This window comes from Pan troglodytes, chromosome 18 (assembly GCF_028858775.2).
Source record: "Pan troglodytes isolate AG18354 chromosome 18, NHGRI_mPanTro3-v2.0_pri, whole genome shotgun sequence".
Classification (NCBI taxonomy): domain Eukaryota; kingdom Metazoa; phylum Chordata; class Mammalia; order Primates; family Hominidae; genus Pan; species Pan troglodytes.
The window spans coordinates 66,869,712-66,883,914 of record NC_072416.2 but is presented as its reverse complement, the minus strand read 5'-3'; the positions used below and the strand labels follow the sequence as shown (position 1 = coordinate 66,883,914).

At 46.1% G+C, this 14,203-nt stretch overlaps 1 protein-coding gene across 1 annotated transcript in view; it reads right to left on the bottom strand.

Moving 5' to 3' along the window:
• Positions 1-7,990: 7,990 nt before the first annotated feature.
• The window catches only part of CDH1 (cadherin 1), a 97,530-nt gene continuing 91,317 nt past the window's right edge, over positions 7,991-14,203 (bottom strand). Inside the window, exons 15-16 of the mRNA XM_001168150.6 lie at positions 13,733-13,876; positions 7,991-10,238 (exon numbers count right to left, since the gene is read on the bottom strand). Of these exons, the coding sequence (XP_001168150.1) occupies positions 10,029-10,238; positions 13,733-13,876 (354 nt within the window). The 3' untranslated portion in view covers positions 7,991-10,028. The remainder of the gene's footprint in view (positions 10,239-13,732; positions 13,877-14,203) is intronic.

The following is a 14,203-nucleotide window of genomic DNA, read 5'->3' as shown; positions in this document are numbered from 1 at the left end:
AGGGTGGGGCGGGGCCAAATCGATCGGGAACGCCCCCTTCACATTTTTTTTCCGTCCCGGCTTAGTCCGGGGGGTAAGAGGGAACCCAAAAATGGCTAATCTGCCCACACGCACAATTTCAGAAGCTCAATATGATTAACCGCTATGTAAAGAAGGAAGAGAGAAGTAATGTATCATTAAATCTATATTTCAATATGAAAATACTCAGGTACTCAACACTGGCAGACATAATGAAGCAGACAGATGCTTCCATCTGCTTACAGTGAAGTATGGATAAGAAAAACAATATTCAGGCTGGGCGCGGTGGCTCACACCTGTAATCGCAGCACTCTGGGAGGCCGAGGCGGGCAGATCACAAGGTCAGGAATTTGAGACCAACCTGTCCGATATGGTGAAACCCCGTCTCTACTAAACATACAAAAATTAGCCAGGCGTGGTGGCGGGCGCCTGTAGTCCCAGCTACCCGGGAGGCTGAGGCAGGAGAATCGCTCGAAGCTGGGAGGCGGAGGTTGCAGTGAGCCGAGATCACACCACTGCACTCCAGCCTGGGCGACAGAGCGAGACTCCATCTCAAAACAAACAAACAAACAAAACCTAAGTACAGACGTACACACGCATATATATCCATCGTGAATGTAAAGCCACAAATGTTGTTATGGGTAATATGATTTTTTTTTTTTTAGTGAACTTAGTAAAGTTCCCAGTAAAAGTTCGATCTTTGTTCTGTTTTCATGGTTGATGCATTCCTTGAAAATTCAGTGTCTATCAAAACCATGCCCTCCGCCAAACTGTTTTTATATGTAAAACAGAATGGATTTGAGATTCAGATAATCGGAAACAGGTTTTCGCCTACATAAATCCTGGTGGGACGTTGAAAAACCATGTTGTCTGAAAGTCATGCTGCAGACACAGGACAATGTTTTTGAGGGCAGGACCTTTATTTTTATTTTATTTTTTGAGATGGGGTCTCGCTCTGTCGCCTAGGCTGGAGTTCAGTGGCGTGATCTCGGCTCACTGCAACCTCTGCCTCCCAGGCTGAAACAATTATCTGGCCTCAGCCCCCCGAGTAGCTGGGATTACTGGAGTGCCCCAGCATGCCCGGCTAATTTTTGTATTTTTTGTGGAGACAAGGTTTCGCCCTCTTGGCTAGGCTGGTCTTGAGCTCCTCACCTCAAGTGACCTGCCCACCTGGGCCTCCCAAAGTGCTGGGATTACAGGCGTGAGCCACCGCGCCCAGCCCAAAGGACAAACTTCTTAATGATCCGGTCCTTGGGCGAGAATAAGCTGCGCATAGCTATTACCCTTTTTGGCATGACTCTTGTTTCTTCTTTTCTTTGTCATTTTGGAATGCAGGACCTGAGAGGGAAAAACGCTAAAAATTTTTTTTTAGAGATGGAGTCTCTATGTTGCCCTGACTTGTCTCAAACTCCTGGCCTCAAGTGATCCTCCTGCCTCAGCCTTCCGAATAAAATCTTGTGCGTGTGTGTGTGAGACAGAATCTCACTGTCACCCGGGCTGAAGTGCAGTGGTGTGATCTTGGCTCACTCCAACTTCTGCCTCCCCTGCTCAAGTGATCCTCCCGCCTCAGCCTCCCAAGTAGCTGGGACTACAGATGCATGCCACCACACCCGGCTAATTTTTGTAGAGATGGCGTTTCACCACGTCACCCAGGCTGGTCTCAAACTCCTGGGCTCAAGCAATTTGCCCACTTCGACCTTCCAAAATACTGAAATTGCAGGCGTGAGCCACTGGTTCTGGCCTTAAAAATATTTTTGAATGGGAAATAAATCACCTACAAAATTGCCACTGTGCTCTTTTTATTTTGTGTATTCCTTTCCAGGTTTTGTCATTAGACAATGTTTTCTCCATTGTGTATGGGCACAGGTTCATTTGGGAAATAAAAAATTTTAAGAGTATTTTGAGATGTTAAACATTTAGTGAGAGGGGGGTAAAGCATTGTGTGGGAAAGGCTTGAGGGGTTTGGTGCAAAAATACAAGTAGAGGCCCTCACGCCACCAGTCTAAATATTTCAGTGTTAGAAATCAAGCAAAGAGACTGGTAAATAAAATATTTTCTATCCTCCTACCTTGAAAATTCTATCAAGTTTGAATTCAAAATTCTCAGACTGTCTCAGAGCTCCACAATGGAGACCTCTGGTCTGACCCATTTTTCTTCTCACCAGCATCTCCATCCTGCACCATGAAGGCTGGGCACTTAGACATGTGGGCACCCACAGCCCTGCACATTCAGGTTCTGTCCACACCCCACACCCCATCCCTTCCACAGAGCAGCTACCATTTGGCCCCTCTGGGTCTAGAACTGCAGATGGGGGCCGGGCGCGGTGGCTCACACCTGTAATCCCAGCACTTTGGGAGGCCGAGGTGGGTAGATCACAAGGTCAAGAGATTGAGACCATCCTGGCCGACATGGTGAAACCCCATCTCTACTAAAAATACAAAAATTCACTGGGCATAGTGATGTATGCCTGTAGTCCCAGCTACTCGGGAGGATGAGGCAGGAGAATCTCTTGAACCTGGGAGGCGGAGGTTGCAGTGAACCGAGGTCGCGTCACTACACTCCAGCCTGGTGACAAAAGGAGACTTTGTCTCAAAAAAATAAAAAACAAAACAAAACTTCAGACGGGGAGCACAGTGCGCCATCCAGAGGGCAGACCCAGGGAAGAGTTCTGCAAAGCCCTAGAAGAAGGCCTGGGATGGTTGGGCAGAAAATTCCAGGGCCTCAGAATCCAGAGTGTGGGCCGGGTGTGGTGGTTTATGCCTGTAATCCCAGCACTTTGGGAGGCTGAGGTGGGAGGATTTCTTTTGCCCAGGAGTTTGACACCAGGCTGGGCAACATAGGGAGACCCTGTCTCTATAACATAAATACAAAAATTAGCCAGGTCAGGAGTTCGAGACCAGCCTGACCAACATGGTGAAACCCCATCTCTACTAAAGATACAAAAATTAGCCAGGCGTGGCGGTGCACACCTGTAATCCTAGCTGCTCAGGAGGCTGAGGCAGGAGAATCGCTTGAACCCAGGAGTGAGCCAAGATCGCGCCACAGCACTCCAGCCTGGGTGACAGAGTGAGACTCTGTCTCAAAAAACAAACAAAAAAAGAACATGGAGTGTGGTCTTGGAGGAGGGTGAGGATTTGGAGATTTGGATGGGCAAGTCCCCCAGGCCTGGCAGATTTCTTGCCCAGGGTGGGGGGCATGGTGGAGGTGGCCAGATGGAGCTTCTCAAGCATGGGCCCAGGGCCAGGAGACTACCAGGCCTAAGTCTAAGGGCAGTACTGGTGTGGGATTTACAAAAGATTATTACAGGATATTCAGAGCTGAGAATCCTTTATCCCAAAGTATTACAAGACCTAGACATCTCTTCTGTTTTTATCTCTTAGGCTCTGTGGGCTGAGCCAACACAAATTGTCATGCATAATTTCAAAAGCAATGTCATAAGACCCCATAAAAATTCTTGCAGCAAAGTAATATATCCCATGTGGAACACTGGGTGTATTTTAATATGTGTGATAGGATGTTGGAGGAGTGCCTGGGTCCACGAGGCTGTAGTGTAAATTGGCCCTTGTCTAAAGAAGAAGAAACACGCTCAGGCTTCTCCCAGCCTCAAATTATTCAGATGTGCTTTAAGTACCCTGTTTCTGTAGAATTTTGTATTTAAGCTTATGGAATTTTAGTTTATAGGACTTGAATTCTGGTAGCCCCTTCCTTGGTTTGTTCTTGGCAGCTTTGTTAAAACACAGAAGTACGGCTGGGCGTGGTGGCTCACACCTGTTATCCCAGCACTTTGGAAGGCTGAGGTGGGCAGATCACCTGAGGTCAGGAGTTCAAGACCAGCATAACTTACAAGGTTAAATCTTGTCTCTACTAAAAATACAAAAATTAGCCTGGTGTGGTGGGGCACACCTGTAATTCCAGCTACTCAGGAGGCTGAGGCAGGAGAATTGCGTGACCCCAGGAGGCGGAGGTTGCAGTGAACTGAGATCGTGCCACTGCACTCTAAATGCTTTGTACATATCAACTCATTTAGTGCTCAAAACACTATAAAGCAAATACAATTACCCTCTTTTTTTTTGAGACAGAGTCTCTCTCTGTCGCCCAGGCTGGAGTGCAGTGATGCGATCTTGGCTCACTGCAACCTCCGCCTCCCGGGTTCAAGCGATTCTCCTGCTTCAGCCTCCCAAGTAGCCGGGACTACAGGCCGCGCCAACACGCCCAGCTAATTTTTGTATTTTTAGTATAGACAAGGTTTCACTAAGTCGGCCAGGCTGGTCTCGAACTCCTGACCTCAGGTGATCTGCCCACCTCGGCCTCCCAAAGTGCTGGGATTACAGGTGTGAGCCACCGCACCTGGCCCAATTACCCTCATTTTAGAGATGAAGACACTGAGGCATAGAAAGGTCAGGTCACTTATCTAAGCTCATAGCTGGAAAGGACAGAATCAGGATTTGAACTCAGACAGCACAACTCTAGTGTCTTGGCATCTAATGAACCAGCAAAAGAACAGAGGAGCTGTTCCCCAGGTCTCCTGTGCTTCCAGACCCTTGCTGGGGGCAACTGCCTTCACCATGGACTTTTTCAGGGGTTAAAATTTCCAGCCTGGGCAACATGGTGAAACTCCATCTCTGTAAAAAATATAAAACTTAGCTGGGCATGGTGGCACATGCCTGTTGTCCCAGCTTCTTGGGAGGCAGGGTGGGAGGATTTCTTGAACCCGTGAGGTCGAGGCTGCAGTCCAGCTTGGGTGACAGAGGGAGACCGTGTTCCAAAAAAACCAAAATTTCCTTGCTGGTACAGACCCTCGCACATAGTAAGTGCTCTGTAAACAATTTAATTTTTGTTTTGTTTTATTTTGGAGATGGAGTCTCGCTCTGTAACCAGGCTGGAGTGCAGTGGCGTGATCTCTGCTCACTGCAACCTCAGCCTCCAGGGTTCAAGCGATTCTCCCCCCTCAGCCTCCTGAGTAGCTAGGATTACAGGTGCCCACCTCACGTTCTGTAATTCCAGCACTTTGGGAGGCCAAGGAGGGTGGATCACTTGAGGTCAGAAGTTCGAGACCAGCCTGGGCAACATGGTGAAACCCCATCTCTACAAAAATTCAAAAAAATTAGCTGGGCATGGTGGCGCATACCTGTAATCCCAGCTACCTGGGAGGCTGAGGCAGGAGAATCACTTGAACCCGGGAGGCGGAGGTTGCAGTAAGCCGAGGTGGCACCACTGCATTCCAGCCTGGGCGACAGAGCAAGACCCCATCTCAAAATAAATAAAAAAAATTAAAAAATATTATAAAATACATAGAAAAAAACAAAACAAGTGAACAAGTGCTGGGGAGGATGTGAAGAAATCAGGTATCTGATAAGGGATTAATTTCCAGAATATGTATTTTTAAAACTCAACAGCAAACAGCCCAATTCAAAAATGGATAAAAGGATCCATATATGTGTATAAAATACTTATTTTTATATATTCATATATTTTATATTATATATATTTATTTTTGAGACAGAGTCTCGCTCTGTTGCCCAGGCTTGAGTGCAGTGGCACAATCTCTGCTCACTGCAAGCTCTGCCTTCCGGGTTCACGCCATTCTCCTGCCTCAGCCTCCTGAGTTGCTGGGACTACAGGCACCCGCCAACATGCTCCGCTAATTTTTTGTATTTTAGTAGAGACGGGGTTTCACCGTGTTAGCCAGGATGGTCTCCATCTCCTGACCTCGTGACCCACCAGCCTCGGCCTCCCAAAGTGCTGGATTACAGGCGTGAGCCACCAAGCCCGGCCCCAAAATATCTTTTTTTCACTGCAGGCCAGGCGCGGCAGCTCATGCCTGTAATCCCAGCAATTTGTGAGGCCAAGGTGGGTGGATCACTTGAGGTCAGGAGTTGGAGACCAGCCTGGGCAACATGGTGAAACCCTGTCTGTACTAAAAATACAAAAATTAGCCGAGCATAGCGGTGAGCACCTGTAATCCCAGCTACTCGGGAGGCTGAGGCAGGAGAATTGCTTGAACCTGGGGAGTGGAGGTTGCAGTGAGCCAAGATCGTGCCACTGCACTTTAGCCTGGGTAACAGAGCAGAACCTTGCCTCAAAAAATAAAATAAAAAATAAGGCCGGGTGCGGTGGATCACGCCTGCAATCCCGGCACTTTGGGAGGCCGAGGCAGGCGGATCACGAGGTCAGGAGATGGAGACCATCCTGGCTAACACGGTGAAACCCGTCTCTACTAAAAATACCATAAATAAACAAACAAACAAACAAACAAATAAGCCGGGAGTGGTGGCGGGCGCCTGTAGTCCCAGCTACTCGGGAGGCTGAGGCAGGAGAATGGCGTGAACCCAGGAGGCGGAGCTTGCAGGGAGCGGAGATCGCGCCACTGCATTCCAGCCTGGGCGACAGAGCAAGACTCCGTCTCAAAAAAAAAAAAAAAAAAAAAGCCAGATGCAAAAGGATGATTAAAGGAGTCTACATACATGGAAAGTAGAATAGAGATTAGGAGGGGATGGGTAGAGGCAGGAATGGAGAGTTATTGCCCACTAGATACAAAATTTATTTGGAATGATGAAAAAGTTCTAACACCAGAGCTGATGGTTATATAATATTTTGAATGTACTTAATACCACTGAATTGTACACTTAAAAACAGTTGAAAATAAATGGGTACAGAGTTTGTCTGGGATGATGAAAAAGTTCTGAAGATAGTGGTGATGGTTGCAACACAATTTGAATATACTTAATGTCATTGAACTGTATACTTAAAAATGGCTACAATGAGGCCAACGTGGTGGCTCACTCCTGTAATCCCAGTACTTTGGGAGGCCAAGGAGGGCAGATCACTTGAGCCCAGGAGTTCAAGACCAGCCTGTGTATCATAGCAAGATCCCTGTCTCTACAAAACAATTTAAAAAATTAGCTGGGTGTAGTGGTGCAACACCTGCAGTCCCAGCTACTAGGGAGGCTGAGAGAGGAGGATCATTTGTGACTGGGAGATTGAGGCTGCAGTGAGCCGTGATTGTGCCACTGCACTCCAGCCCGGGTGACAGAGTGAGACCCTGTCTCAAAATTTAACAAAAGGGCTAAAATCATAAATTTTATGTTTTATTTTACCACAATAAAAAATTACCCAAAGAAAAAAGTCATACCCCTTCAACAGAGAAAAGTTTTAGGCTTACACCAGGGTTTCTTAACAGTGGCTGACATTTTGTGCTGGATAATTCTTTGCTGTGAGGAACTGTCCTGTGCAGGGATGTTTAGCAGCATCCCTGGCCTTGATGTGATGACAGGACCACCTCCCCAGGTACTCCAGAAATTGCAAAATGTCACATGGAGGAGGGGGCTACATTCCTCCCCAGCAGAGAACCACTGGCCTGTACTCACTTGCTGACCCTGAGAACGTCGTTTGAAACTTTGCTCTGTCCCGTCCTTCAGCTCGGCCCACACAGTCTCTCGTGGACTTGGGAATTTTATTGGTTTCATCACATGCCACATGGATGGATACTGTTCAAATAAAGTTACCGTGTGAATGTAGTTTCTCGATGTTGCGTCCAGTAGAATGATAGAAACTTCTGGAGAAGTCACTTCAGCATGAAGTTTTTAAAAAATTTTTTTATTTTTTTGAGATGGAGTCTCCTCTGTCACCTAGGCTGAAGTGCAGTGGCGCAACCTCGGCTCACTGCAACCTCTGCCTCCTGAGTTAAGTGATTCTCATGCCTCAGCCTCCCGAGTAGCTGGGACTACAGGCGCGCGCCACCACGCCCAGCTAATTTTTGTGTTTTTGTGGAGACAGGGTTTCACTACGTTGCCCAGGCTGGTCTCAAACTCCTGAGCTCAAGTGATCTACCTGCCTCGGCCTCCCGAAGTGCTGAGATTACAGGCATGAGCCACCGCGCCCGGCCTCTTTCTCCACGTTTTGACTGAGGCCATCTCCATGCATCTTTTCTCTTGACTGGAAATGTGGTGGAATCAAATAAAACAAATTCGACAATGGTTTAACAAAATTCTTTAATAAAATTTATAAAAATGCATCTTTGAGAATACTTTTCTCAGCTTGAATCGTTTTCCTTTTCCACCCCCAGAGAAAATACACAATTATCAGCACCCACACATGTATACACTCAAAACTACAGTGACATTCTCTACACAGAACTATATTCGATATAGCTTGAACTGCCGAAAAATCAAGACAATTCCAAAAAGTGATTGCAGGGTTGATTTTTTTCTCCAAAACACTTGAGAAACAGTAAAGCTATTTCAATAAAACTCTTTTCTTTGATTGTCAAAAGTTGAAATTCACATTTAAATAAAAAGAGATCCAAATCAAGATCCTCACTACCCCCTACCCCTCAACTAACCCCCTTTAGGGCCACATTTTCTTCTTGCTCCTAAGAAAAAAATTTGGAATTTTGAATATTCTCAGTTTTCTATGCACATCTGGAATTGGGCAAATGTGTTCAGCTCAGCCAGCATTTTCTGTAGACATCATCAAAAGCAGGCACTTGGGGATTCTGGCCTTTGAGTACAAACCACAGATCCTGTGTCAGAAACACATGTTGAGACTCCTCCATTCCTTCCAGAATTTTCAGAGATGAGGTAGACCCACCTCAATCATCCTCAGCATCAGTTTGCTAAATTGCCAGGCTCAATGACAAGCTCTCCTGCCATCTCCAAGCCCAATTTTCATAGTTCCGCTCTGTCTTTGGCTGCAGCACTTTAGGCACTATTCTAAGTCCTGGAGTATATCACTCTTGCTTCAGAGCTAAATAAACATTAACGAACACACTTACTCAGAACAAGTCACTGGATAGATGCCCATTGCAAGTTACATACTCAGGAGATGAAAGAGGGAAGCCATTAAAGGTCTTCAGAGTAGACAATACCTAGTCAAGATGTGGCCAGACGAAGACACGAGCTTCTTACCCTAAAAGAGCCCAATAATTTCTGCATCGGAGAACTCCTATCTTGGGCAAAGCAACTGAATTGAGGAGGGAGAGTTGATATTAAAACATGGAGGCTGGGCACAGCAGCTCATGCCCGCAATCCCAGCACTTTGGGGGGCCAAGGCAGGAGGATTGCTTGAGGCCAGGAGTTTAAGACCAGCATGGGCAACATAGCAAGACCCCATCTGTACAAAAAAATAAAAAGGAGGCTGGTGGGAGAATTGCTTGAGCCCCAGAGTTTGAGGTTACAGTGAGCTATGATCACATCACTGCATCCCAGGCCTGGGCAATGGAGCGAAACTGTCTCTTAAAAAATGGCAGGGAGTTGGGGAGCTGGGCAGGTGCAGTGGCTCATGTCTGTAATCCCAATACTCTGGGAGGCCAAGATGGGAGGATCACTTGAGCCCAGGAGTTTGAGACCAGCCTGGGTAACACAGGGAGACCCCGTCTCAAATATTTAAAAAATTAGTCATGCGTAGTGGTGCATGCCTGTGGTCCCAGCTACTTGGGAGGCTGAGGTGCAAGGATAGCTTGAGCCTGGGAGGACAAGGCTGCAGTGAGCTGTGATTGCACCACTGCACTCCAGCCTGGCCGACAGAATGAGACCCTGTCTTAAAAAAAAAAAAGGCAGAGGGACACACCAGTGTAGCAATGAGCAGGAGCACACAAATTTTTTTAAAAAAATTATATACACAAAACAACAGAACTAGAGTAGCTGACTTCTCCCCTTCTTTTTAAAAGTGAGACAAAATTCCTTAAGAAAATCTGCAAGGTGCTGGGTGAACCTTCTGATGCTAAAGTTGTTCTTCTGGAATATTAAAATTTGGGTATCTTTTGGACATCACCACCATGTAGAGTGATGGGAAAAAAAAAAAAGCTTCAAGAAATAAGTCAAAACTTTTCTAACACACACTTATTAGAGCTATAAAGTGGAGAGAGCATAAAGCTATACTAACTGCATCACCAACCAGTCTCTTCTTTTCCCCAGAAACTCATCTCAAGGGAAGGGAGCTGAAAAACCACCAGCAACATGATTTCTGCATTTCCCAGCACACGGGTCTAGGGCCCGCCTCTCTCGAGTCCCCTAGTCGTCCTCGCCACCTCCGTACATGTCCGCCAGCTTCTTGAAGCGATTGCCCCATTCGTTCAAGTAGTCATAGTCCTGGTCTTTGTCTGACTCTGAGGAGTTCAGGGAGCTCAGACTAGCAGCTTCGGAACCGCTTCCTTCATAGTCAAACACGAGAAGAGAATCATAAGGCGGGGCTGTGGGGTCAGTATCAGCCGCTTTCAGATTCTAAAGAAGAAGGGACAAAAGCATCTTTTAGTGAAAGGAAGGGCACACCTGTCATCTGGGGCAAGAAGTCTAGCAATATGTAAGGTATGACAATGCACCCAGACTGTGGCACACCACGGAGCAGTGAACACCAACAACGTACATTTATACACACTGTCATGGAAAGATGCAGAAGCACAGGATATGTTGTTGATGGAAAGAGAAAGTGAAATGGTGAGTTATATGTAGGCAGGAGAGATGCAAGCACCAACCAGTCAGGATGGAGTCCCCATAGATCAGAGTGGGGCTGCCACACCACCAGCTGGGATGGGCAGAGCTGGAAACTTTGCATACTGGTGCATGCAGGCTGCATTTCCACCCAGAAAGGCCTGGAAGGATGAATGCCAAATGCTTAATAGTTAAATCTGGGGAGTGGGGGTGTGGGAACTAAGGAAGGACTTGTATTTTTTTTCTTTTTCTTTTTTTTGGAGACAGGGTTTCACTCTTGTTACCCAGGCTGGAGCGCAATGGTGTGATTTTGGCTCACTGCAACATCTGCCTCCCAGGTTCAAGCGATTCTCCTGCCTCAGCCTCCCAAGTAGCTGGGTCTACAGGCATGCGCCACCATGCCCGGCTAATTTTTGTATTTTTAGTAAAAACGGGGTTTCACCATGTTGGCCAGGCTGGTCTCCAACTCCTGATCTCAGGTGATCCACCCGCCTCGGCCTCCCGAAGTGCTGGGATTACAGGCGTGAGCCACTGCACCCGGCCTTTTCTTTATATATTTTCATTTTATGAAATAAATAAAGTATATTTATTTATTTTGAGATGGAGTCTCAGAGTCTTGCTCTGTCACCAAGGCTAGAGTGCAATGGCATGATCTCGGCTCACTGCAATCTCTGCCTCCTGGGTTCAAGCGATTCTCTGGCCTCAGCCTCCTGAGTAGCTGGGATTACAGGTGTGTACCCCCACACCATGATTTATATTTTTAAAATAGCAAGCATACTTAAAAAAAAAAAACTTTTAGGTTTGGGAGTACATGTGAAGGTTTGTTATATAGGTAACAAATCGTAAACTCATGTCATGGGGATTTGTTGTACAGGTTATTTCATCACCCAGGTATTTAGCCCAGTACCCAGTAGTTATCTTTTCTGCTCCTCTCCCTCCTCCCTTCCTCCTCCCTCAAGCGAACCCCAGTGTCTGTTGTTCTCTTCTTTGTGTCCATGAGTTCTCGTCATTCAGCTCCCACATATAAGTGAGAACACGTGGTATTTGGTTTTCTGTTCCTGCATTAGTTTGCTAAGGATAATGGCCTCCAGCTCCACCCATGATCTTGCTTCCTCAAAAGACATGATCTTGTTCTTTTTTAGCATACTATTTTTATAGTTTAAATAAAAACTGCAAATACAAGTGATGACTTGCAAATGAGTATGAATGGAGGAAAGGCCTGAATCCAGATGTATCTAAAAGGGGTCTGTAGCCAGGAGCGGTGGCTCACGCCCATAACCCCAGTACTTTGGGAGGCCGAGGCAGGGAGATCACCTGAGGTCAGGAGTTTGAGACCAGACTAGCCAATATGATGAAACCCCATCTGTACTAAAAATAGAAAAAGTAGCTGGGCGTGGTAGTGGCGCCTGTAATCCCAGCTACTTGGGAGGCTGAGGCAGGAGAATCGCTTGAATCTAGGAGGCAGAGGTTGCAGTGAGCCAAGATCACACCACTGCACTCCAGCCTGGGCGACAAGAGTGAAACTGTCTCAAAAAACGAAAATAAAAATAAAAATAAAAATAAATAAATAAATAAAAGGCATGGTTAAACTGGTTTCTTTCTGTGTCTTGTTTTTTCCAGTGGCTAAAATGAATGTGGCTTGGTCACTTCTAACACTGCAGTGCCTCACAGTCCTCAGTGACAGCTCCCATAGAAAGCTAAAGCAGTCCGGGCGCGGTGGCTCACGCCTGTAATCCCAGCACTTTGGGAGGCCAAGGCAGGCAGATCACCTGAGGTCAGGAGATCGAGACCATCTGGTTAACATGGTGAAACCCTGTCTCTACTAAAAATAAAATTAAAAAAAAAAAAAAATAGCCAGGCTTGATGGCAGGTGCCTATAGGCACAGCTACTCGGGAGGCTGAGGCAGGAGAATGGTGTGAACCTGGGAGGTAGAGCTTGCAGTGAGCTGAGATTGCACCACTGCACTCTAGCCTGGGTGACAGAGCAAGACTCTGTCTCAAAAAAAAAAAAAAAAAAAAAGAAAGCTAAAGCAAACACAGACCTCACCATGAAGACTCACTGAGGGCCACTGGACCATCAGACAAGCCCAGAAAATCATTCCAGTAACCAAGCAAGTTACTAGAGAACATAACTTAAGGAAACAGATCCTGCTGGACCATTTCTTTACTGGGTTCTTTCTCATCTTATCCTAAGCTAATTAATTTAATGCCTTGTTATTCTCCCTTGCAGACAGGCACAACCTTCTGATAGTTCTGGCCAATAACTGGTTGGACAACTCCCTTGTTGAATAAGAAGACAGTTTGCTAGAAGAAAGACTTTTGCCCTCTGCTTTGTCCTTCATACTTTTTCCTGACTGGAATACAGACTTAAGATCTGGAAGTGTGGCAGCCATCTTGTGATCATGAGACAACAAGCCTGAGAAGAAGGGTCTACATGCTAAGATGATGGAGCAGAAACATGGAACAGCCTGATGCACTGGCCTACACTGCTCACCCCAACTTTCTATTTGTATAAGATAAATCTACTCCCATCTGTTTCAGCATCTTGTATTTAGAGCTGAATGCATTTCTGACATATACAATACAGATTCTATTTTTCTAATCCTCAGGTAGGCTTGTCATGTACATTTATCATTATATCCCAACCAGCAGTGGGAGGCAAGGGAAGTAAATTCCATTAGTGAAACTAAAATGAAATTTACTTAGAATCTTCCTAGTTTCATTTCTAGATCTACTAAATCCTTTCAGGCAATTGTTGGTTTTGCCACATGGACTTTGCAATTTGAAGCACGATTAGATCCAAAATTCAGATGAGACACAGATTAAGAAAAACAGGCTGCCAGGCGTGGTGGCTCACACCTGTAATCCCAGCACTTTGGGAGGCCGAGGCAGGTGGATCACCTGAGTCAGGAGTTAGAGACCAGCCTGACCAACATGGAGAAACCCTGCCTCTATTAAAAATACAAAATTAGCCGAGTGTGGTGGTGCATGCCTGTAATCCCAGCTACTTGGGAGGCTGAGGCAGGAGAATCGCTTGAACCCGGGCAGAGGTTGTGGTGAGCAAAGATTGCGCCATTGCACTCCAGCCTGGGCAACAAGAGTGAAACTTTGTCTCAAAGAAAAAAAAAAAAAAAAAAGAAAGAAAAAGGAAAACAGGGCTCCAGGGCTCAGGCAAGCTGAAAACATAGTAAAGGAAAGAATCTAAAGACTCTTTTTCTCATTTTTGACACAACTCCTCCTGAGCTTAGAGATGAGCCATGCTTTGGCTTTCCACGTGGATTACTTACTTCATCAATAAAATTTCCAATTTCATCGGGATTGGCAGGGCGGGGAAGGTACCGGGGGACACTCATGAGGGTTGGTGCAACGTCGTTACGAGTCACTTCAGGCCGAGCGTCCAGGCCCCTGTGCAACTGGCTCAAGTCAAAGTCCTTTGGAGAAAAAAGGTTGAAGTACAATGAAGAGTAGGAAAGAAATAGTCATACACACAGGGCTATGTTCAGTTTATAGATTATGGTTGGATGATGCCTTCACTGCCAACTATATGATCTTTACCAGTTTAATGTAAAATGACAGTTTTCAAGCTAAAAGTCTCCCAAATAGCACTGGAAAAAAACATAGCCCAAAGGATTGTGAGTAGCATGTGTGGATCCAAATATAGGCTGTGTGCCTTACTAATTCATAGGACATGATGATTAGATCACTGTTTGGCAAATATTCACTCCCTCCCAACCCCAGCTTGTGAGAAAAGTATACAT